Source organism: Trachemys scripta, chromosome 1 (assembly GCF_013100865.1).
Source record: "Trachemys scripta elegans isolate TJP31775 chromosome 1, CAS_Tse_1.0, whole genome shotgun sequence".
Lineage (NCBI taxonomy): Eukaryota > Metazoa > Chordata > Testudines > Emydidae > Trachemys > Trachemys scripta.
The window spans coordinates 151,091,112-151,115,505 of NC_048298.1; the positions used below are offsets into that span (position 1 = coordinate 151,091,112).

General features: G+C 41.5%; 1 protein-coding gene across 1 annotated transcript; it reads right to left on the reverse strand.

The window, feature by feature from the left end:
* Window positions 1-746: 746 nt before the first annotated feature.
* On the reverse strand, window positions 747-19,324 carry SFT2D2 (SFT2 domain containing 2). The gene is made up of 8 exons (XM_034789710.1): window positions 19,188-19,324; window positions 15,802-15,888; window positions 14,324-14,409; window positions 12,246-12,327; window positions 11,263-11,298; window positions 11,112-11,170; window positions 8,776-8,805; window positions 747-7,170 (listed from the first exon to the last, which is right to left on the reverse strand). The coding sequence occupies exons 1-8, from the start codon at window positions 19,248-19,250 to the stop codon at window positions 7,131-7,133; spliced, it is 483 nt and encodes a 160-aa protein (XP_034645601.1). The 5' UTR covers window positions 19,251-19,324; the 3' UTR covers window positions 747-7,130.
* Between the last annotated feature and the right edge of the window lie 5,070 nt (window positions 19,325-24,394).

The window sequence follows — 24,394 nt, forward strand, 5'->3', positions numbered from 1 at the left end:
ACTTCAAGGTGTTATGGGATACTTAGCATGTGTGTACAGGACTATAACAAAAGATACAGGCCAATTTGGCCTCTATAACTTCTATACTGATGCTTAATAATATATACACTTAAATACTTGGAATACATGTTGCAGATAGTATTATCAGAATACTACACAGGTATGCTAACCAGCATATATTAGTCAACATAAACAAAACACTTTACTGTACACAATTCTCCCCCTGGGGAGAGATGAGAGAACACACACAACATATTAGCCATCTTACTTAATGCACTACTGAAAGGCACTCATACTACAGTATGCAGTATAAGAACCTATATAGAATAGAGCCTAGCACATTGTGGGTGTGACCAGACATGTAACTGTTCCTTTTATTCTAAAGAATTGCATACAATTCTTTAGGAGCGTGAGTAACTACAAGCAGCACAAAAAATGAGGGCATATCAACATTTTCAAAAACGGTCTCCTTTTTGATCAAGGGACTTGACCAAGATCAGAGAAAGACAGTGTCAGAGACAGGATTAGACCAAGTGTTCCTGGCTCCCAGGTCTATATTCACTCTATAGCTCCTCACCTGATCTTCCCCTATTTCACACCAAGAGAAAAAACCAGCTGAATTTAAAATAAAAGAAGCCCTTTTGTACTATTCTATTTTCTATGGACTACTTAACTTCACTTGCAGTTTCACCTGAAAACTCTGCATCATTTAAATTAAAAATTAAAAGCAATTGAGAAGCAACAGATCATTTACTGCAGTGTCAACTTTATTGAAAAACAATGATGTTCACACGTCTTAGGATCTAGCTTCATTACAGAAATTTTTTTGCAATAAGTTAAAAAACATTTACTGAACAATTACGAAGTCAGACAAAGCAACCAGGATATATATAAAAGGTCCAAAAGCAGCTTATAATACAAAACAGTTATTGTAGTGGAGAATTTCACAAAATGTTTGTTTGTTTTACAAAACTCCCTCAGTTGATAAAGCTATTTTTTAAAAAAATCACATTACATTTCAAAGCTCGGCACGAGATTTTAAAAATGGAATAGCCCCATATTTAACGGCTGTGCTTCCCTTCACAATCTGGTTAAGATTTACTATGGTCTTAACATGTACGCATTTGCATTTAGGACAAAAAAATTTTTACTGAATAGTTTTTAGAACCTATAACAAGCATATTACAGATACCAATGGTGTTGATCTTGAAAAGGAGGTATTAACCCGATGAAAATAAGGCAAATGAACTGACTGCAAACTATTTTTAGAAATTAAACTGGTTAAAATGACAGATTGCAATCACATACAAGAAAGTGTCATCTCTTGGTACATGAAGGCTGGCCAAATGAGTTCCCCCCCCCCAGAGTTCTACAGTGCAGTTTATGGCCACCATTTTTAATAGAAAAATGTGGACCATAGTAAACTGCATGCTGGGAACAGCGGGTCATACATCTGCATTAAAGATAAGATAGACGCAATCTGCTCCCAATTTACACAAATCTGGCACAGAGCTTCAATTCCCTGAATGAAACCTGCCCCAAGATGCAGCACAGAATTCTGACAGCTTTGCTGTATTCTCCAGGAATATCCATAGCAACATCATGTGAAATTTGAAAAGTAATTTTCACAAGATATTTTCTGTATCTAAGACCTGGTGCAGAGTACAAAACACACTTCCTTGGGTTTCAAGATTGCCCATCCAACTTGTCTTTAATATTCAATAGTAATAAAATTATTAACAAGATTGGATATTTTGTTTCTTTTTCTAAAATGCTGTTATCACTAAAAAAGCCTCAGGCAGTGTCAGTATTCAAAGTGCACTTCATTATGTGTCATTAAAGTCAGGTTCCACTCAGAAGAGGGATTAAAAATTGCATATAGGCTTTCATATATAGTGTGCCCCAGACACTCCAGAACCAATGTGCTTTCTTTACAGGTGAAAAGGTTTTTCTAATTTCTATTCCTACCAAATCTGACAAGTCAGGCATTGTTTGTTTCTTTTTTTAAAAAGTTATTTTCCAGGCTAGAATTGCATTTTAAGGCCTTTTTTGGTTAAAGTAGCATTGCATTAACATGTACTGCAGCTTTAGCAAATGAAAGACAAGCTGGTCTGAGACTTTCAAGCCTGCCGAAGGGAGCTAGATACTCATATCCCACTGAGTTTGGTACCCATGTGCCCCTTAAGCTTCTTTGAAAAATCTCAGCCCTTGTGGTTGTGTGCTCTGTAAAATTAGGAAGGAGCTTGGCAAGGGGAAGAAGCTTCGAGATCCAACACATGATTTATTTTTAAAATGAATGAAAGACTATTTTCTATGTGTTCCTGATGTACTACACACTCAGCAGAAAGGTTTTGAATGTGAGGAATTGTATACAGGTATCTGGTGGCTTTAAGACACCTACCTACCCACCCATCGATAGATAACCAGCCATCAGAACAGAAAACACAAGGAAGCTTGTTTAACAACAAAAATAACTGCCTTTTCAGTGCAAATGAGTTCACATGGAATGTATTCTTCTGTCCAGTTTCATTATTTCCACATTAACTACACTATTATATTGTTTGATACCAGAGTGGATGAGCTGTGTATGCAAGGCAGGTAGAATACAGTGACTACTGTAATACGCAGGCATACAAAGAGGACAGGTTAATTACAGGCACAAATATGGGAATGCAACATATTTCAGTAACAAGGCAAGTGTTCAGTTGCAATCAAACATAGCAGCAATCTGAACAGAGGAGCTGCAGAGCAAGGAGCAAGTAGAAGTCACAAGCCTTTGTTTCAGTAGAATGAAGTGGTTTTATTAGGCAAAGCCATTTGGAGGTAAACCCACAAACCTGAGTGTTTCTCATATTGGAGACAGTCTGGGTGGAGTCTTTCCTACCCAGTTAGCCCCCAACCACAAGAGTATGATTCATTCATGGAAAATTTTTGCAATGCCGGAGGATAATATGAACACTATTGTCACTCAAGTGGTTATTATGTCTCCATTCCCTCTGCCCTCCCCTTTCTTTCAAAGTTCTGAGTCCGCCTCTCGTACCTCCCTCCATTAAGGACATTCAACAACCCTACATGAAATACAGTTTACTAAACTTATTGACTCAAGAGCTGTAATTAGCTTGTGGATCTGAAATTTAAGACACCAAGACAATCTGTGTGTTGGCAACAAATTACTGTACAGCTCCAAACCGTAAATTCCCTATTTATAAAATTAACCATTCTGCCAAAAAGTTAGCAGGAAGGTTCTAAGTAGCTAATATGCAGACACAAAAGTTCTATCCAGTGTATAAAACTGAGGTTTGATTCTGGTGCTCCTGATTGGGTTAGAAAGCTGTGTGCTCTGGTGCAACATTCCAGTGCAAGTGCTAGCCCTTTACGAAGGCAGTGAAGGTCAAGGAATGAGTGATCTGAAGTACAGGAACAAACAATCCAGCATGGTAGGATTTAATTGCTTATGCTCCTACAATGATGGACTTGGTTAACAGCACTTTTTTGGGGAAAAGAAGCATATGCTACTTACATAGAGTTTTCTGAGAATTCCCACAGAGATGCTAGTGCTAAAATAAACTTGGGCTTGAGCAAGGCATTAAGGGATAGATTTTCTAATTGCCTCTTACAGAGGCATTTTGTAAACATTGCAAAGACTCTTACAAAAAACCTGGATAGGATCCTTTGGCAGGATACAGACTGGGAGGTAGCTCAATTCCCAGTTACACGGAGGCACACAGGTTAAGTGACTTGCCCTAGCCAGGGAAAAAAACCCCAAAACTCCCAGCTTTCTGCTTTAACCACTATATCACGCAGCCTTAAGGAGGCATAATAAACCAGGGAGCCATATTAAAAAAAGGCAGCTCCCTGGAAATCAGAGCTCAGAAGCAGCTGAAATAACAAAGAAGTCAAAGGAGGCCAAACTGCCCAAACCAAATGTGATGCGTTTGTGAGAGATGGACAAGGCTTTGTATGTGTGTAAACAGAGTTAGGCTTTGTTGCAGCCTGAAAGCAAATTAGAAGCCTCTCCCCAGAGAAAACTCAATTGCTGGACAATGACTGGTGTCCACCTGTCTGCAAATCATGCGAAAAGTGGGATTTCATCATCTCCAAAGGGGGGCGGGGGGGGAACGTGGTATTCAACAGAGTTACAAAATGACTAGTCAAGCAGCAGCTTCAAGAACAGCAGCAGGAGACAATGTGAACGGGGCAATTGTCCCGAGTTTTCCCCAAGCTCTCCACTCACAGATGACTTGGGAGGGGGACCCTAACTGAACAGAGCCTACAAGATTACACTTGCCACCCCCCGACGGATATTTCATGAGTGTCTGCTGCTGCCTCTCTCAGTGCGTAAGGGAGTCTGCTTCAACCCTGAGAGGCTGCCTGCTCAGCAACACACTTCCCAGTAACTAGAGACCACAAGACAGTCAGAGGTTACAGTTGTGTATAGATTCTGGCTCAAAGTGGGAGGCTACGGTGGTTGGAAAAGTCAGTAGTCGCACTTCTGCACCCCTCCAGCCCCTAGGATCTAGACCTCAGGTGGGGGTACAGCAGCTTCAGGACCTTAGTAGCTTAGAGCTGAAGCCAGAATTGCTTTCATGGTGGAAGTGGAATAGTTCAGTAATAGCTTGTGGCCAGGACCCCTGGAGAGCTGGTGTGCATATAGAAGATGGCAGCAAGGTGGTTGTTAGAGGAATGTTCCAGTGTCTCCACCCAACAGGACTGCCACACAGAATAAGACAACAGATCAGGGCATCTGCCCAGAGCCTCTATTCCTGAGGAAGGAGAGAGATGAATGCTATTTGTTAAAACCTAGGTGGCCCAGGGAAGCTACTGCTTTAAGGCATCATGACATCGGATTTTAAAAACCATGGGGGTACAAACAGGAAAGTGTCTCTTGGGTCCTTCACTGCTCCTTCCTTTCAAGGAAAAAGGGTGGAAAAAATAATGGCATCAGCATATTAATTTCAATGTTAATTCCCCATTCCTTTTCATTCACAAACAGATTATTTTATGGAGGAACCTGTTCTCTATAGCTCTCCCATACTTCCAAGCATAGCTGGGGCATATTTTTAAGGTCTGTTCTGTTCCTAATGGATTTCTAAGGAAGTAACTTTAGCCACAAGAAGCCCATAGATATCTTGTTAAACTGGATGATGGGCTTTGAAAAGGATCCTGTGACAATGGAATGCACTAAGCTATCTAGAACGACTGAAGGACAAAAAGGTTTGGTTTTTGTTTTTTAAATAACTCATGGCATCCAGAAAGTTTATTAGAATCTGAGAAAAATCAGACTGATTTTTGCGACTGATGCACTGTTTTGTTGCTGGCCTGGTTTGGTTATGAGCCATGGGTAAGGTCCTAGCTATGCTACAAATCGGAACCACATTTGCCCCTAGGTTACAAGTTGTGACCGGGCTCCCTGATGTGGTAGTCTTTGGGAGGCAGGTAGGGCCTTAAAGAACAAAGGATGAACCCTGCAAAAAACACCAAGATTTTGCAAACACTCGTCTACAAAGCCTCACTGATCATCATCTTCCCAGACCTTGGTCCCAGCCCATAATGTGAAAGATAAGCCTTTGTACCAGTAAGGTAAGGTTGCATTAAAAGGAGAAGTGGTAAAGCAGTGTCCCACACAGCACAAGAGTGTCCAAGGGCTGAACTTATACCAAGTTTGCCAATGAGCCACTGTACAACTTGGAGCCAGATGACTGTGTTGAGCTCACACAAGAATTTGGCTAAGGATTCAGAGAAAGAGGATGCTAAGGTGGTCTTGGAACTTGTTGGCATCATAAAGATCCCAGCCACTAGGTAGAATTTGCTGAAAGTTGGCAGTTTAATCCTGCATACATTTCCTTAGCAATAGCAAGTACAGCTTACTATCACTCTTCTCAGAATATAGACACTTGAAGATCGTACACTTGTGCATTTCTTCTGGTCCACAGAGTGATATTTGAACCGCAGAGGGATTTAACGATCTCTCACCTCTGTACAGAGAAGTGACAAATGTTATGAACCGATGAGAGAGGGAAGTCAGAAGAACAGTGTCTCTTCCTTTTTTAACACTAATTCTGCCACCCTCTGTAGAGGATTTTTTTATTTTAAAGGGTGTATAGAAATGCTTTCCTACTTTGAAGTAAAACACATGGACCATTTAGAAAGAATCTCTGATAGAATCTGTGCCCAGAAAACTAACAAGCTCAGTTTTTCCTTTGCTTACCTACCAAGTCCTGGGTTGTCCTTCTCCCATACTACAGCTGGGAACAGGATGGGCACCTAACCTGATGTGAGAAATGCAGCTCCCTGCCCTGTGATACTGCTAGCTGCTGCAGAAATCAGGTCCGTAGCAGGTAAAGGGCCTCTTAATTTACCTTGGTTGCACTGAATTCCTAGCACTTTTCCCGTGGTGATCAATGCTCTTTTTGAGTTATTTTACAGAGACACTGTCAGTAGTTTAAACCCAAACTTTAGTAGTTGGGTAAAGAAATGAAACTTTCAAAAATATTCAGCCAAAACAGTTTTCCCATTTAGACTGAAACCTTCCCTGGTGGTGTTATAAATCCCACCATGCAGCACTGAGCTCTTACAAGAGAGCCAGGAAGTAAGAATGGATCAGGGGAGTTTCATTGTCCAGTGAAAAAATTAAACACAAATCTAAATGGTGAGACATTAGGGTTTTAAAAGTTATTTCAAAGCTAGGTGGAGGTCAGAAAGTGCAGATTTGGTGTCTTATTATGCAACAGATCCTCAGCTGGTGTAAATTGACATAATTCCATTGAAGACAAGCGAGCTGTGCTGTTTTACACCAGTGGAGGATCTACTCTATTATTTTTAGGCTAACAGTGTCTCTTTAAATGTTATTTTTGTTTCACTCTGCATGATTTGTGTAATTTATCTAAAACAAAACAAAACTGAATTCTAGATGTCAGTCCAGCTGGGCTAAATGTTACAGAAAGCACCACTTCACTATTCTGACTGACTATCATTGTTTACAAGTAACCACATATGCTGGATTTTAATACAAGCCTCCCACTACAAGCTGCAAGGCATATATTTAAGACACAAGTAGGAAGGTACATACAAAACGGTTAGCATAATTCCACTGTACTTCCTAGAGTGTCACAAAACAGCACATATACCTGTTATGACAGACAAACAGTAAAGCATTTCTTCACAGCATCCCTGTGGAGAGAGAGAAATACTGACATGACTGGGCTGATTCCCCAAATATTTCATTGCAGTAACCAAGATATGCTGCTTGAAGACAGACATTTATTCCTGCACAGTGTACATTTCCATATGTAAGGCTGCAGCATTCCCCCTGCATAACATATGTGCATGCAATCTGTGTGATGACATGTACATAGTGGAGACAACTTTCAGTTTCGTTTAAATGGGAGATGCATCTATGTACTTGGTTTGGGTAGGGGGGCGGGTGGAGAGCAGGAAAGTGGGGGAAAAGAAGATGCCAGAATTGGACACACGTTTGTTAAAAGAAGTATTAAAAGAAATCTTAAATGCATACAAGAAAATCTAAATTAAGGTTCCCACAGGACAGCTAGTTTAGCTCCATTGTTCATCTGTAGTATTTTGGATTATTGCTTATGTTTTCAAAAGGCAATTCTTAGGATTCCATTGCAGACCATGTACCACATAGCTAAGGACTTGACTACTTGGGAATACTCAGTAAAGTTACGGCAAATCAACTAAAGGTGCGAAGTAAATGCACAGAAATGAAAACATGCTAAACACACCTATGTGGATGCTCTCATTCAGGGGTAAAGTGGCTTTAGTTCACTGAGATTAAGTTCAGGTCTGCACTACAGACTTATATTGGTATAACTACGTCACTCAGGGGTGTGAAAAATCCACCAACCTAGCGCTTTCTACACAGGGGTTAGGTCAACAGGAGAGCTTCTCCTGCCAACATAGCTACTGCCTCTCAGAAAGGTGGATTAACTACACCGGTGGGAGAGCTCTCTTCCATCGGCTTAGAGTGTCTTCATTAAAGTGCTGCAGCTGTGCCGATGCAGCGTTTTAAGTGTAGACGTGCCCTAAGTACAAGGTAGAACAGATTAGTAAGCATAGGAGCTAGGACATGTTGCACGAGATCATTCAAGATGAAGCAGGTAGTTAACACCTCTGCAGTCAGAGGACAAAAGGACATCTCCCTCAAGTGACATGCCTACATTTCATTGGGCAGCATGGGATATTTCTGCAGGTGTGAAGACCATTGAGTTTGTCACAAGGGACCTGGGTGGATTTGGCAACTGACAGGACAAGCTTGTAATCAATGTTCTGGAGGGCGGCAGTGTGAGAATATGGCGGAGTTTAATAACTTGTGAGATTTATTTGACAGCATATTCATACAGTCTCATGCACTTTATAGGTTACATGCCTCGGAATGCAGTGTGCCTTTCAGTGCATACAACATTTGAAAAAAAAAAAAAAAAAAGTAGTGGGTGAGTTTCAGCAAAAAAGCCAGCAAACATGCTGGAACCTCTGATGTTTCCTAAAAAGTTTACTGGGAGGAGGGGAAAAAAGAAAGGAAGGGGATGGTAAGAACTCCTAACCCCCTGCTGTCATGCCCCACCCCAGAAACAGCTGCATTTCAGTCATGGGTAAAAAATTCTTAGGTGTTTAGTTTGTAATCAACTCTAAGGTCATTCAGAAAAAATGGCAGCACATAACCATTTTAAGGTCATACAGTTTATGGGGGAGTTAACTGTAAGATAGTGTTTAATAGATATTCACTAATATAATAAGGAAAAAAAAAATCAAGCTTACCTTGCAAACGGTATGAAAGAAATGCTGTACCTAAGAGAGGAAGAGAACATTAAAAAAATTGAGTTACCATTCACTTCAGATTACTTTAAACTCCTCCCGACACCACACTGAAACAGACACAGAAGTGTCTCAGGGCAGGTCTTCACTACCTGCCGGATCGGCGGGTAGTGATCGATCTATCAGGGGTCAATTTATCGCATCTAGTGTAGACGCGATAAAAATCGATCCCCGATCGTGCTTCCCGTCGACTGCAGATCTCCAGCTCGCGAGAGGCAGAAGCGGAGTCGACGGGGGAGCGGCAGCAGTTGATTCACCGCCGTCCTCATGGCCAGGTAAGTCAACCCAAGATACCCCGACTTCAGCTACGCTATTCGTGTAGCTGAAGTTGCGTATCTTAGGTCGACCCCCCCGCTAGTGTAGACCTGGGCCAAGTGTACATAAAGACAAAACTCCAGTTCAAGCAGTGGAAAGGCATGCAAGCCCCTCCTCAGCCATCCTCCTGAAAACAACTGTTGAATCCATGAAGTGCCACAGTAAAGCTATGGCTTGCTATAAAAATGTTTATTAATAATAATCTTCCTCTCTCTGAAACCCTACATGCACCAAGCACTGGGGCAAGTAGGATTGGTCATCTGGCTAGTGATGTACTGGGTGACTTGAATAAGGACACCTAGTCAACCTTCTTTTTCTATAGCATCTGTAGCAATGAACCTGGGAAGCTGTACAAAAGTAATAATAATGAAAAGGAAACTGGCCCTAAGCAATCCTGATCTAAACCACACAAAGTAAAGAGAACAGGCAAGAACAATATAATCCAGAAAGGAAGAGCTAGTGTAAAAGGAAGGGCTGAATGGGCAAAGGCAAACTGATCCAAACAAGGGAACCTTGCTGCTGGTTCCAAAAAGAGCAAGAGAGACTCTGGGAGGGAGTCCCAGTGAGAGAGATTCTGCAGTAGAAGTGCTCTTCCCCCAGCCCATTCCAAGTAGAACTCTGGAGCAGAGAGCAGGGACAAGCCATCTGATCTCAAATGGCTTGTAGGACAGTCACTCATGAAGATCAGGTTATTAGGATTAATTTGACTAGGTCAGGGGTCAGCAACCTACGGCACGCGAGCCAATTTTGAGTGGCACGCAGCTCCCCTGACGCAGTCCCGGCCCCCAGCCCCTCTCAGCCCCCCCGCTCTCCCCTGCGGGGGCAGGAGGCAGAAGCTTGGTTCTGCAGCAGCCAAGCTTTCCCCCTCCCCTGCTTCTTCCCCCTGCATGGTGCTTTCCAGCCTCTCCTTCTCTCCTTCCCTGCGCCAATCAGCTGATGGCCCTAGCGAGAGGGAGGGGGAAGTGCGGCAGCGTGCACACAGCTCCGTAGGGGACTGGGAGCACCCCCACGAGCTGAGCACTCCAGCCTTCTGCCCTGCACCCCCCACACCCCCCAGCCCTCTGCCCTGAACCCCCCCCCCCCCCCCCCCCACACACACACCCACCAGCCCTCTGCCCTGAACCCCATCCCCCAGCCCTCTGCCCTGACCCTGGAACACCCACCCCCAGGTCTGGGGTCCCGGCCGCAGGCTCTACTCAGCCCGCTGCCGGCCTAGGTGAACAGAACCCCAGGTTAGCAGCGAGCTGAGCAGGCTAGTGCCGTAAGATCAGCATTTTAATTTAATTTTAAATGATGCTTCTTAAACATTTTGAAAACCTTGTTTACTTTACATACAATAGTTTAGTTATAGAATATAGACTTATAGAAAGAGACCTTCTAAAAACGTTAAAATGTATTACCGGCACGCGAAACCTTAAATTAGAGTGAATAAATGAAGACTTGGAACACCACTTCTGAAAGGTTGCCAACCCCTGGGCTAGGTGGTTCGTGTTTGGGTGGCGAGACGAAAGGGAGAACTCCCCTACCATAATTCATACAACTTCAGAGTCCTCTGACAGTCTATCAACTAAAGCTAATTTTAATCCAAGTTACTGGGTGGGGGACGCAGAGGCAGCTTTAGCAGGGGTTCATGCACCCACAGAAATCAAACCAATGGTGCCAAACCCAAGTGACGCTGCAGCCCTGTGTGCCAGGTTGAAATGCCTGAAACTGCAGCCAGGCCCAGGAGCTGCTATTGTGGTGCAGGCTCGCACTCTCCCACCCCTCTCCAGAACCCCCCCTCTGCACCAGGCCAGGATAACGGTTGCAGTGCCAGGGGAAAGGGTGCTGCTGCAGATGGCTGGTGGTCCCTTGACTATAACTCAAAATCCATCTCCTAGAAGAGTTTAGGATAGCATACCCATTGAATTCAGATGCTACACCTGCCCCTATTGGGGGGTGGGGGGGAGAAAGTAGTTACCTACCATGCCAAGGCAAAAAATTGCAAAATGCAGAAGATGAGAGCAAGCCCCTTGTTGTGCCACTGAAAGAAGAAAACAGACAATAATGCAATCAAATAATGAGCATATATATTTGTTAATGTGCACTGGCTATATACAAGATCCAAATACTCACCCAGAAAGCAGAACACAATGTTAGTATGAGACACAACTAGAAGAGAACAGAGAATTTCAGTTAAAATAGAGATTACTCCACAGTTAAAATATATTTATTTTTTGCAAATATAAAGGAAGACTGAAGGGAAATGCAATATTTTACCTGATCCAATGTAAAAACTGCTATTTAAAATGCCCTATGTATACTATTTTTGAATACAAAATAAAGCAGCAAGCTGGCTAACATCACAAAAGGAAGATCACAGCTGCAGTCAAGGAACAGCAGAAGGCTTCCACAGTTTGTGGCAATTTCTATAGGTTCCTACTTTTTCCCAGGATAATTTTATTAGTTAGTGTACACATTCAAGTATACTACTTCACTTTCTTATCTAAATAGAACTATAGAACTTTCTAGCTGCTCTCTGTCTCTGGCTGCAGCTCTGATTTGCCCGTCTCTAAACATGCCATGAATCTGTTTCCTGTTGAAATCACTAAAACAGCAGCCCTGGGGTATCACACAGCTACCCAGTTCATATCAATTGAGATTATGAAAAATGTTCAGGTACTTTTTTAGCTACTACTTTATTTATTTTAAAATGATCCATCCACTTCAGGCATCTGTAATGCCTACAACCTACATCTACTAAAAAAATAGGAGCGGCACGGTTATGACACTTCTTATGACCTTCACATCTTCTTTCGGGGGTGGGTGTGTGTGTGTGACCTCAGCAACACCTATCAATCCCCTCAGTGATGATGATTCTACTTCTTCACATACTTAAACCACTGTCCCCTGTATTGCCCTGATTTAGGCTATGCTCTTCAGAACAGGGGACCTGTCTTTTCCAGTGTTCTCTATAACTATATAGATCTCCAGTGCTATAAGAACAGGAATAAAAGCAGCACAGTGAAACGTAACTAGATCAAAGCAGTATTGATGACTTTGTACTGGAATTTTGCACTGAATTGAGACTAGTTAAAACAAGATCCTTTGATACTTACTAGCATAACAATAGTAGCTATCAAACGAGTAGGCTCAAACATTCTTTTCAATTGTCTCATAGGTCCCATAAGGAAAAAAGTGCTGTAACAAGCAAAACAACATAATACAGACACATAAAACATGTACATACAGCAACAAAATTAGATTGTAAGATGCCCTAATCAAGCATGCTTACTGTGCTGTCATAAATTGACGTTCTGTCATAGAGGGTCACTACTATACTAGATACCAGTGCCTATGTTATTATGGTGATTGATGCTATCCGTATAGCAAAGACAGCCAGGCAGTACTATAAAATAAAAATCAGTATCCTACTGACAATGGGGAAGATACATACCAAGAACTGGGCACCAAACAAACTAAGAGTCTTGGGAAGAAGCAATTGCTGACATTTGTAATCTGGATTTGAACAAAGATGGAGTCCAAACATTCCAAAAGGGATATAGGGACAAGTTTGGTGGAGGTCAATGGGTCCCATCCCAGGTCTCCATTCTGATTTGATGAAAGTGATCCCTGAGATACCTGGACTGCATTTACACAGACAAGTCAATGAGTTCACTTCCTACCAACGTGCTAGACACAGTCTTAAAGTGCCATCAGACTCGGCTGACTTTGTAGAACAGTGAGGCTCAGATTAAATTGATCAAATTTTCATTTTTTTTTTTTTTTTTTTTTTTTTTTTTAATCTTAGCTTGTTTGGTCCAGCTAATGTACCCTTTTTCTCTCTGGTTCTAAGATGACTCCTCTCCTCCACCCTGTTGCTGACAATATGCTGCCACTGCTTCAGTCAAGAGCAGCCCAAGATACAGTATAATGGAGGAGATGAGGTGGTGGGAGAGAGAAGAAAGCGATCCCAAGCCAGCCACTGATGACAAGAGAGAAGTAGTCAAGTAGAGTATTCCTGTGAAGATCAGCCAGATGGCAAGTACCAAGGACAGCCACATAGCCATTGGCATGCTTAATTCTACTGCATGCCAGGGATGATGGGAGTCTCACTAGTCTCTCCTCCCTCCCAGTCACATGGCAATGAGTTACACAGTCAAATTACACACTGCATGAAAAAGTACTTCCTTTTATTGGCTTTGAATTTCCCAACTTTTAATTTTACTCAAGTGTCCTCTGATTCTTATGTTACGAGACAAGGAGAACAGGCTTTCCCGCGCTAACCTGCCTAGAAAATTCATTACTTAGTACTTGTATCACATTCCCTCTTTCTAAGGTAAATAATTCCAATCTTTTCAATCTTCAATCTTGAGTTTTTCCATGGTTTAGATCATTCTCATAGCTCTTCTTAAATTAAAAAGAAATCTTTACATGATAAATATTGCAAAGTCCAGGTTAAAAAAAAAATTAAGGACCCACATATCCTTGAACATATCAACTCATGTCCCACCTTAAAAAAACCAAGTGTTCTAGATCGAATTCTGTAATATGCTGTTTGAGATGGGGTGACCACCATGGCACACAGCATCACAGATGACGCTGCACCTTTGATCTATGTAATGGCATTATAGCAGTCTCCATATTATTTGCCACCCCATTCCTTACATATTCTAAAATCTTGTTTGTTTTTATGTCAGCTGCACATTGTAAATAGCTCAATGAAGACCTCTTCCCAATGATGGCCAGGGTCTCTTGTGAGGCTAGTGAGACTAGCTACACAGATACGCCTCCAGCATGGACTAATAGCTGATGGTTCAGAGGAAAGTGTAGAAAGCCACAATGATGCACCAAACAATACATAAGTTATGTAGATGTCTTCCTGACCTCTGCAGGAAGCATGAGATTTGATTCCTCTTATTTCAGCAAGTATATCCAGACAATATTTGATTCAAACAATAAAGACAAAATACCAGTTGAAACTGTTTCGTTTCCCAAGAACTGGACTGTTTAAAATCAGTCATGTTTGTTCCTCTTCTATTACTTCTGAATTTTAGAGATCCGTACATAGAAGTGAACAATCAGCCTCACATCCCATCATTTCTACCACTCAGACAAGCATGTATACATTCACACACCCTCATTCTGTTCCCATTTTCTGCCTTTGTATCAGGTAGCTGATTTACAGAAATGTTACCTTCCAAGGGATGCAATATTCCCCAGAGTGTAAAATACTGCAAAGAGAACTAGTCCTCTCCTTGGCACCCATAGCAGGCAAGTACCCTGAAAAAGGAAGATAATAGAACATAAGAACAACCATACTGGGTCAGACCAAAGTCCATCTAGCCCAGCATCCAGACTTCTGACAGTGGCCAGTGCCAGGTGCCCCAGAAGGAATGAACAGAACAGGTAATCAAGTGATCCATCCCCTGTCACTCATTCCCAGCTTCTGGCAAACAGAGGCTAGGGACACCATTCCTGCCCGTCCTGGCTAATAGCCATTTATGGACCCATCCTCCATGAATTTATCTAGTTTTTTTTTTTTTTAACCCTGTTATGGTCTTGGCCTTCACAACATCCTCTAGCAAGGAGTTCCACAGGTTGACTGTGTGTTGTGTGAAGAAATACTTCCTTTTGTTTGTTTTAAACCTGCTACCTAGTAATTTCATTTGGTGACTCCCAGTTCTTGTGTTATGAGAAATAGTAAACACTTCCTTATCTACTTTCTCTACACCAGTCATGATTTTATAGACTAACTGGATAAAAATTGTTTCATGTTGCAACAAAAATAGCCCCAAAACAGTGTTTTTAGTAGCACTGAAGAAGCACTACAAAATGTAAACCTGAATGGCAGTTACAAAAGTTGGTTTGTGTTTGTTCACATTCTTTATAGTGATCAGAGCATTACACTTGCTGATAGAACCCAGTTTCCTTTTTTATAAAAAGGGTTTGAAATTTTTTGCTTTCATCAGGGATGGGACAATCCCCGAAACTGAAATCAATTTCTGCACAAATGGGCAATTTTGCCATATTTGTGCAAATCTTATTCTTTAAACAAAAGTAGGACTATCCGATACATGGATATAGTACAGAAGGATGTAGTTCCATCTACAAGGCCAGTTTTACCATGTCAGGGACTGTGTTCATAACAAGTGCGCCTTCTGTCTCTATTATAACAATTTGATCTGACCTTTGTAGACTGATTAAATCATGTTACCACACAATCCCTCAATTTGCCTATGTAGATGAATCCTTGGTATTGCCTGGCTCAGTCCTCCTGCCTGGCCTGAATTCCATTCCCTTCCTGAACCATAACACTAGTTTACCAGTCCCATCCCACATAACCAACCACACATCATTCCTCCTGGTACTTGAGAATCATGTTCCATACAAGTTGCATATTGATCCACACATCACCCAGTCCTCCACAAATCAAAGAGGAAGTGAACTGATCATCTTCTTGATTTTTAATTTATGTTTAGTTTAATTTTATAGCTGCATTTCAAAGTTTTCCCTTCCCAATCCAGATGCCTGCTCAAAATCCCAAGTAGCTAGCAGAACTGGGGCCAGTTTGTACATCATTTTGTTATCCGCTTTTGGGTGCTATAAAAAGTAATTGCAGCGCTTGAAACGCAAGCCTCCTCCTAGAGCAGAAGTTGACAGAGAAGAACTTACCAGGACAGAGCACAGAACTCCTAGGGCAAAACAAGCGATGAACCCTTTCACTCTCGTGCCCCAGCTTAATGAAGTTGTATCAACTATCTGGAAGCCAAACACAAATAAAGACACATATCCTTTAACACAGTGATTCTCAAACTTTTGTACTGGTGACCCCTTTCCACACAGCAAGCCTCTGAGTGTGACCCCCCTCAAATTAAAAATGTACATTTTTATATTTAACCCTATTATAAATGCAGGAGGTGAAACAGTATTTGGGGTGGAGGCTGACAGCTCGCGACCCCCATGTAATAACCTTGCAACCCCCTGAGGGGTCACAACCCCCAGTTTGAGAATCCCTGTTTTAGCACATCAACTTGTGTCACAACTTAACAAAACAAACTTTATAGCTCTATTTCCATCAGCAGCTTAAGCACTATCTGAAAAATATTCCACTAGAACATACAAATAATAAAAAAAAAAATGAATCCATATACAATAGCAATACTGCTAACAGAGCTCAGTTTTGAAAACACACTGCAAGAAGAATTCCCACTGAAGTAAATGAGCGCCATATGTTATTACCTACAGAATGAGGCTCCTATCAAGTCCTAGACACCTACAATAAGCGAATAGCTTGCCACAATACTATATAGTTTGCTCATTCTGGTATATTTGTACCTACATATCTAACCTTTCCTGTTCTTTTATTAGCAGACACATATCCACCTCAGCGAGCATAGGTTCTTCACCTCCACATTAAGGCCTGGTCCTACACCTAAAACTTAGGACAACCTAACTACCTCACTCAGGTTTGAAAAAAAAAAAAAAAAATTCACACACCTGAAAAACGTAGTTAAGCCGACCTAAGTCTAGTGCAAAAGCTGCTAGGTCGACAAGATTCTTCCATAGAATTAGCTGTTGCCTTTTGTGGGGGTGGATTTACTACAGTGATGGAAAAACCCGGTCCATCTCCGTAACAAGTGTCTACACAAGAACACAGCAGCAGTGAAGTTGCAGCACCATAACTGTGACGCTACAGCACTTGTAATGTAGCCATCCTCTCAGTTATTAATTATCAGTTTCCCCTCTACAACCCTTAATTTCGATATTCACTGGAAGTGAATCAGGCAGATTCCATTCAAATTTTCAGAGAAAAAGCAGTTTATTAAAAGCACCACAATTCGTTTTCTATGTTGCATTCATCTAAATAGAACAGAACTATAATGCTGCTATTTCATCCATCTAGTCAGAGTGAAGTCCTTGCAACATATTTCCTACCGACCCACAAACATCCAGTTGGATACACTGAACAGCAAAAAGTTACTGAACTCTAGAATTGATGAATACGTGAGGATGTTAGCCCTTACACACTAGAGCGTATTTAGTTTTAGACACATGGGATGAAGGTGAGGGAAAGAAGTTCGATGGGACTATGAAGTTGTTTTCATGCATTCAGTTGGAAATCGTTTAAATACATGATATCAGACTAGTATCAGAGGGGTAGCCGTGTTAGTCTGAATCTGTAAAAAGCAACAGAGGGTCCTGTGGCACCTTGAAGACTAACAGAAGTATTGGGAGCATAAGCTTTCGTGGGTAAGAACCTCACTTCTTCAGGTGCAAGTAATGGAAATCTCCAGAGGCAGGTATAAATCAGTATGGAGATAACGAGGTTAGTTCAATCAGGGAGGGTGAGGTGCTCTGCTAGCAGTTGAGGTGTGAACACCAAGGGAGGAGAAACTGTTTCTGTAGTTGGATAGCCATTCACAGTCTTTGTTTAATCCTGATCTGATGGTGTCAAATTTGCAAATGAACTGGAGCTCAGCAGTTTCTCTTTGGAGTCTGGTCCTGAAGTTTTTTTGCTGTAAGATGGCTACCTTTACATCTGCTATTGTGTGGCCAGGGAGGTTGAAGTGTTCTCCTACAGGTTTTTGTATATTGCCATATATATATATGTATATATGTAGGAGAACACTTCAACCTTGGTATTCACACCTCAACTGCTAGCAGAGCACCTCACCCTCCCTGATTGAACTAACCTCGTTATCTCCATACTGATTTATACCTGCCTCTGGAGATTTCCATTACTTGCATCTGAAGAAGTGAGGTTCTTACCCACGAAAGCTTATGCTCCCAGTACTTCTGTTAGTCTTCAAGGTGCCACAGGACCCTCTGTTGCTTTTTTACAGATTCAGACTAACACGGCTACCCCTCTGATACTTTATTTTAAAAGTTGCATGGCATCAAATTTGGCTCAAGATTTAAGCTTTACGGGAAGTAGCTTTTTATAAAATCCAAGAACAAAAATGTTTACACTATTTTTGTAAAAACAAAACAATTTGTTTAAAACAAATAACCATTCCCCTGCAGTGTCTGAAACCCAAACAATGTAGCACTCAGAACCTGAAAACAAAACCATAAACCAAGGTGGAACTGATTTACATTGTCTAAGAGGAAAGAAATGCAGTGAGTCAACAAAGAGCACAAACAGTGAGAGATACACTGGGTGGCTAAAATTCTTTCCCTTTAAACACTCTGACAATGTTTAAAGTTATTGATATATAGATAACATTTGTTTACAACATGAGCTCTGACCCTGGTTAGCACAACGTCTGTGTGGCCAGAACGGGAGGTAGGCTTGAGTCTGAGCCCGGGGTTACGCTGCAGTGATGGCATACCCTACGTCAGTGGCTCTCAACCTTTCCAGACTATATATCCCTTTCAGACGTCTGATTTGTGTACCCCCAAGATTCACCTAACTTAAAAACCACTTATTTACAAAATCAGACCTACAAATACAAAATCGTCACAGCACACTGTTAGTGAAACGTTGCTTACCTTCTCATTTTTACCAAGTAATTATAAATCACTTGGAATATAAATATATTACATTTCAGTATATAGAGCTGTATAAACAAGTCATTGTATGGGGAAATTTGGAGTTTGTACTGACTTTGCTAGTGCTTTTTCTGTAGCCTGTTGTAAAACTAGGCAAATATCTAGAGGAGCTGATGTACCCCCAGAAGACCTGCGTACCCCCAGAGGTACAGGTATCCCTGGCTGAGAACCACCGGACTAGGTGGCGAGCGACCCTGTAAAGCTCCCATGTCCGACCAGGGCTCGCTGCCCAGCCCATGGGAGCGTGCTGCAATGCCCAGCTGCCCGGCCCAGGCCCGGCTCCCCGGGGGCAGGGCGGGGCTGACTGGCCGGGCACCGCTCCCCTCGCCAGAGCGGTCACTGAACTTTGCGTTCCCGGGCTGGCCGCGGCGGGGCTCCCGCGGGGTTCGCCGCCCCCCGCCCAGCCGGGCTCGCAGCAGGGCACGGGCCGGAGCGGGCCCGCAGAGCGACAAGCCGCGGCGGCCCGACCAGCAGGAAGGGCCAGAGGGGGAGAGGAGGCTCGTTACCTCGCCTAGGCCGCCCTGCTCCTCCGCGTCCTGCCCGTTCAGAACCCGCTTGAGCTTGTCCATCCTGCCCGGCTCGCGGCCCCCAGCTCCGCCGCCCGCTTCCGTGGCCCGTCTACCTTGCTACTGGCCCGCCCCGCCCCCGGGACTACAACTCCCAGCGTGCACCGCGGCCAGGAAGTCGCCGGTTTCTAACCAACCCCGCGGCTAATCCGGCGCAGTGCATGATGGGAGATGTAGTCCCGACCCGCTGGCGCAGTACATGATGGGAGATGTAGTCCCGACCCTCTGGCGCGGTGCGTGCTGGGAGCTGTAGTGTGTATTGGCCTTTCTGCTGAAAGGTGTTGCCAGCCTCCAGTGGCACTTGGCTCCTATGCCAAGGCAGCTAGTAGCGAGGCATCAGCCTTCACTTGTGGCATGCTGCTCCTTTTTACACACTCACAGTGCCAATCAGAGCAGCCTCCAACACAGCATTGGCAGCTCATGATTTTATGGCAAATCTCCCACTATTTGGTGCTTTCCCTAAAGCCCCAACTCCCAGAATTGAGAGAATCTAAACTTTCATTTAAAAAGTTTCTAGACATCAGCATTGTGGAGAAATGCTGGGGAATAGGACCGAAGTCTAATCCAAAGGCTCAAAGAACAGAACCCAAATGAAAAAAAGCAGCAAACATTTATTATTTTAAATATTGTATTTTTAAAGCCACTCTCACTGGTTTGGGGTGCCTGCATCATGATTTTTGAATGCTTGGATTTGGCAATGTTTCTTAAGTCATTCTGCTGCGCAAAAGGGTCTGCTGACATTACTTCAGCCATATTTAAGGTGATCTCTTACTACAAAATAATATAAATAGCATGCCAAGTGCCTATATAAGGGCAACTTCTATTTTATTATTTTTCTTAAAATGGAACATATTCATCTTTTTTAAAAAGAAGAACAGGAGTACTTGTGGCACCTTAGAGACTAACAAATTTATTAGAGCATAAGCTTTCGTGGACTACAGCCCACTTCTTCGGATGCATATAGAATGGAACATATATTGAGGAGATATATATACACACATACAGAGAGCATAAACAGGTGGGAGTTGTCTTACCAACTTTGAGAGGCCAATTAATTAAGAGAAAAAAAACTTTTGAAGTGATAATCAAGCTAGCCCAGTACAGACAGTTTGATAAGAAGTGTGAGAATACTTACAAGGGGAGATAGATTCAATGTTTGTAATGGCTCAGCCATTCCCAGTCCTTATTCAAACCGGAGTTGATTGTGTCTAGTTTGCATATGGTCACATAAATACCACCCTATACCGGAAACCTACTGACCGCTACACTTACCTACATGCCTCCAGCTTCCATCCAGGACACACCACACGATCCATTGTCTACAGCCAAGCTCTAAGATATAACCGCATTTGCTCCAATCCCTCGGATAGAGACAAGCACCTACAAGATCTCTATCAAGCATTCTTAAAACTACAATACCCACCTGCTGAAGTGAAAAAACAGATTGACAGAGCCAGACGAGTACCCAGAAGTCACCTCCTACAAGACAGGCCCAACAAAGAAAATAACAGAACACCACTAGCTGTCACCTTCAGCCCCCAACTAAAACCTCTCCAGCGCATCATCAGAGATCTACAACCTATCCTGAAAGATGATCCTTTACTCTCACAGATCTTGGGAGACAGACCTGTCCTCGCTTACAGACAACCCCCCAACCTAAAGCAAATACTCACCAGCAACCACACATCACTGAACAAAACCACTAACCCAGGATCCTATCCTTGTAACAAACCCCGATGCCAACTCTGTCCACATATCTATTCAAGTGACATCATCATAGGACCTAATCACATCAGCCATACCATCAGGGGCTCGTTCACCTGCACATCTACCAATGTGATATATGCCATCATGTGCCAGCAATGCCCCTCTGCCATGTACATTGGCCAAACCGGACAGTCTCTACGCAAAAGAATTAATGGACACAAATCTGACATCAGGAATCAAAATACTCAAAAACCAGTGGGAGAACACTTTAACCTGTCTGGTCATTCAGTGACAGACCTGCGGGTGGCTATATTACAACAGAACAACTTCAAAAACAGACTCCAACGAGAGACTGCTGAGCTAGAATTGATATGCAAACTAGACACAATCAACTCCGGTTTGAATAAGGACTGGGAATGGCTGAGCCATTACAAACATTGAATCTATCTCCCCTTGTAAGTATTCTCACACTTCTTATCAAACTGTCTGTACTGGGCTAGCTTGATTATCACTTCAAAAGTTTTTTTTCTCTTAATTAATTGGCCTCTCAGAGTTGGTAAGACAACTCCCACCTGTTTATGCTCTCTGTATGTGTGTATATATATCTCCTCAATATATGTTCCATTCTATATGCATCCAAAGAAGTGGGCTGTAGTCCACGAAAGCTTATGCTCTAATAAATTTGTTAGTCTCTAAAGTGCCACAAGTACTCCTGTTCTTCTTTTTGCGGATACAGACTAACACGGCTGCTACTCTGAAACCTGCCATCTTTTTTAGTTTTCTCCCTGACCCACTATTGTTTAAAAACCACCATTGTACAGTGTCTTATTTCTACCCAACTTTAAAAAACTCCAAAAGCCAGTGGTCCGTTAAACATTTCTTCACTACTTTCTTTGGGTACATATTTGCTTTCCTCTTTTATTTAGCTAATGCTTAAGAAGGTTGTTTATTGGGCTTCCAGAATATCAATTATTTATATAGCAGGATTATTGAAGACTTGAAACATTGAGTCTATAAGCAACCATAATTGCCTTTTAGGCCTGCTCCAGCAAATTTTTTAGTACATGCTTTATGCACTATTCATTATGCATATAGATGTGCAGAAGTGTTTGCAGGATCAGGCCCTAGTATACAAAAGATGTTGGTAACACATAGGGCTAGCTCCTGCATCCACTGAAGTCAATCATAAAATTTCCATTGATTTCAAGAGCGCAAGATCAGGCACTTAGTTACTAAGTATGCTGTAAGCTATTAATACAAGAACAGTAATATACATGCTTTCAAAATAAACCTGCTCTCCCCTGTCTGTTTTTGCAAACAATGCGTTTTGAAACATTTTCAATTCAGCATTGTAAATTCCGTTAAGAATATTCCACAATGCTAAACTTTGAAAATGTCAAGTTGCACTACACCTCTACCCCAATATAACACAAATTCAGATATAACACGGTAAAGCAGCACTCGGGGTGGGGGGGGGAGGGGGGTACATTCCAGCAGATCAAAACAAGTTTGATATAACGCGGTTTCACCTATAATGCGATAAGATTTTTTGGCTCCTGAGGACAGCATTATATCGAGGTAGAGTTGTATTTTAAAACATACATGTCTTAAAAATATCATGTTTTGAAGCATTTAATAACTTCAATTACACCAAATAAATTTCTTTATGGTCTGTACTAACATCAGTTTAAGAACCAACCAAAATACTGGGGCAATGAGCAATTTCTTCATAGCTCTGGATGGAAATAAATAAGATTACACTCTTAGAAGTGCAGATCCAGTTTTTGCACAATAAATATAGGTATATTATGATGAAAACATTCATTTTTTAAACAATTATAACTTATGTTCCAAGCCTTTGGACTCATTCTTCAAACAGCTCATTGGACATTCCACCCATTCTAAAAATTGGTTTATGGCATTGGGAAATTCAACCAGGGCAACAAAACAGGGCATGTATAAGTGACAACACTGCGCCAGACAAACTAGCTTCAAACATTAATGATCTGCACAGACATGAAAGCACATCCATAGACATGTAAAGCAAGAAATGTATCTTCAATACTGTCTGTGTAGCTTTTTCAGAACCCTCATGGACTTTGTTTCTTGTTTGTTTGTTTTTTATTTAATTACCATCCAGTAATTTTCTTCAGACATGAAGCCGGCAGTAAACAGGCAGTGTTTTGTCTTGTTTTGTGTGGAATTTTTTTTTTTAGAGCTGTTACCTACTGCAATTAGTTAACTCAGGCAATTAACTCAAAACAAATTAACTCAATTAAAAAAAATTATCGTGATTAATCACAGTTTTAATCACACTGTTAAACAATCAGAGAATACCAATTTAAAATTCTAAATATTTTTGGATTTTTTTTTTAACATTCTCAAATATATTGATTTCAGTTACAACACAGAATACAAAGTGTACAGTGCTCACTTTATATTTGTGATTAGAAATATTTGCAAAAAAGAAAAACAGTATTTTTCTATTCACCTCATACAAGTACTGTAGTGCAATCTCTTTATTCTGAAAGTGCAACTTACAAACGTAGATTTTTTTGTTACAGAACTGCACTCAAAAACAAAACAATGTAAAACTTTAGAGCCAATAAGTCCACTCAGTTCTACTTTTTGTTGAGCCAATCACTAAGACAAACAAGTTTGTTTACATTTATGGGCAATAATGCTGCCCACTTATTTACATCACCTGAAAGTGAGAACAGTTGTTCATATGGACCTTTTGCAGCCAGCATTGCAAAGTATTTACGTGCCAGATATGCTAAACATGCCTGTTCTCACTTTTAGGTGACATTGATGTAAACAAACTTGTTTGTCTTAGCGATTGGCTGAACAAGAAGTAGGACTGAGTGGACTTGTAGGCTTTAAAGTTTTACATTATTTTGTTTTTGAGTGCAGTTATGTAAAAAAAAAATCGACATTTGTAAATTGCACTTTCACCATAAAGAGATTTCACTATGAGAGTAATAGAAAAATACAATTTCTTTTGTTTTTTACAGTGCAAATATTTGTAATAAAAAATAGTGAGCACTATGCACTTTGTATTCTGTTGCAATTGAAGTCAATATATTTTAAAATGTAGAAATACATCCACAAATATTTAAATAAATTATATTCTACTATTAATACTGCAATTAATCACGATTTCTTTTAATCTCATGATTAATTAACTGTTTGACAGCCCTAATTTTTTCCAAGATTCACTGAGAGATGCAATACTGTGATTCTTTAGACTGCTTTGGTTTCACAGTGTTATCCCGGAACATTTAGCGCTAAAGTGAGTTTTAAATTTCAACATGTATACACAATTTGCATCAGTTCTTGGAGAGTGGAAAGAGATGTGCTAAGAATTCCAGTCAGACTGACGTCTAAGGAAGCCAGGAGTGTTCATCACCTCTGAAAGTTATGCTGTAATACAGTACTTC

What these genes read in the sequence shown, in the direction of transcription:
- SFT2D2 (XM_034789710.1), bottom strand. Translation starts at nt 19,250, where the DNA reads ATGGACAAGCTCAAGCGGGTTCTGAACGGGCAGGACGCGGAGGAGCAG. An exon ending in GAGTTCTGTGCTCTGTCCTG is followed by an intron (nt 14,410 to 15,801) that starts GTAAGTTCTTCT and finishes TTCCTTTTTCAG; the next exon opens with GGTACTTGCCTGCTATGGGT. An exon ending in CATTGTGTTCTGCTTTCTGG is followed by an intron (nt 11,171 to 11,262) that starts GTGAGTATTTGG and finishes TTCTTCTTTCAG; the next exon opens with TGGCACAACAAGGGGCTTGC.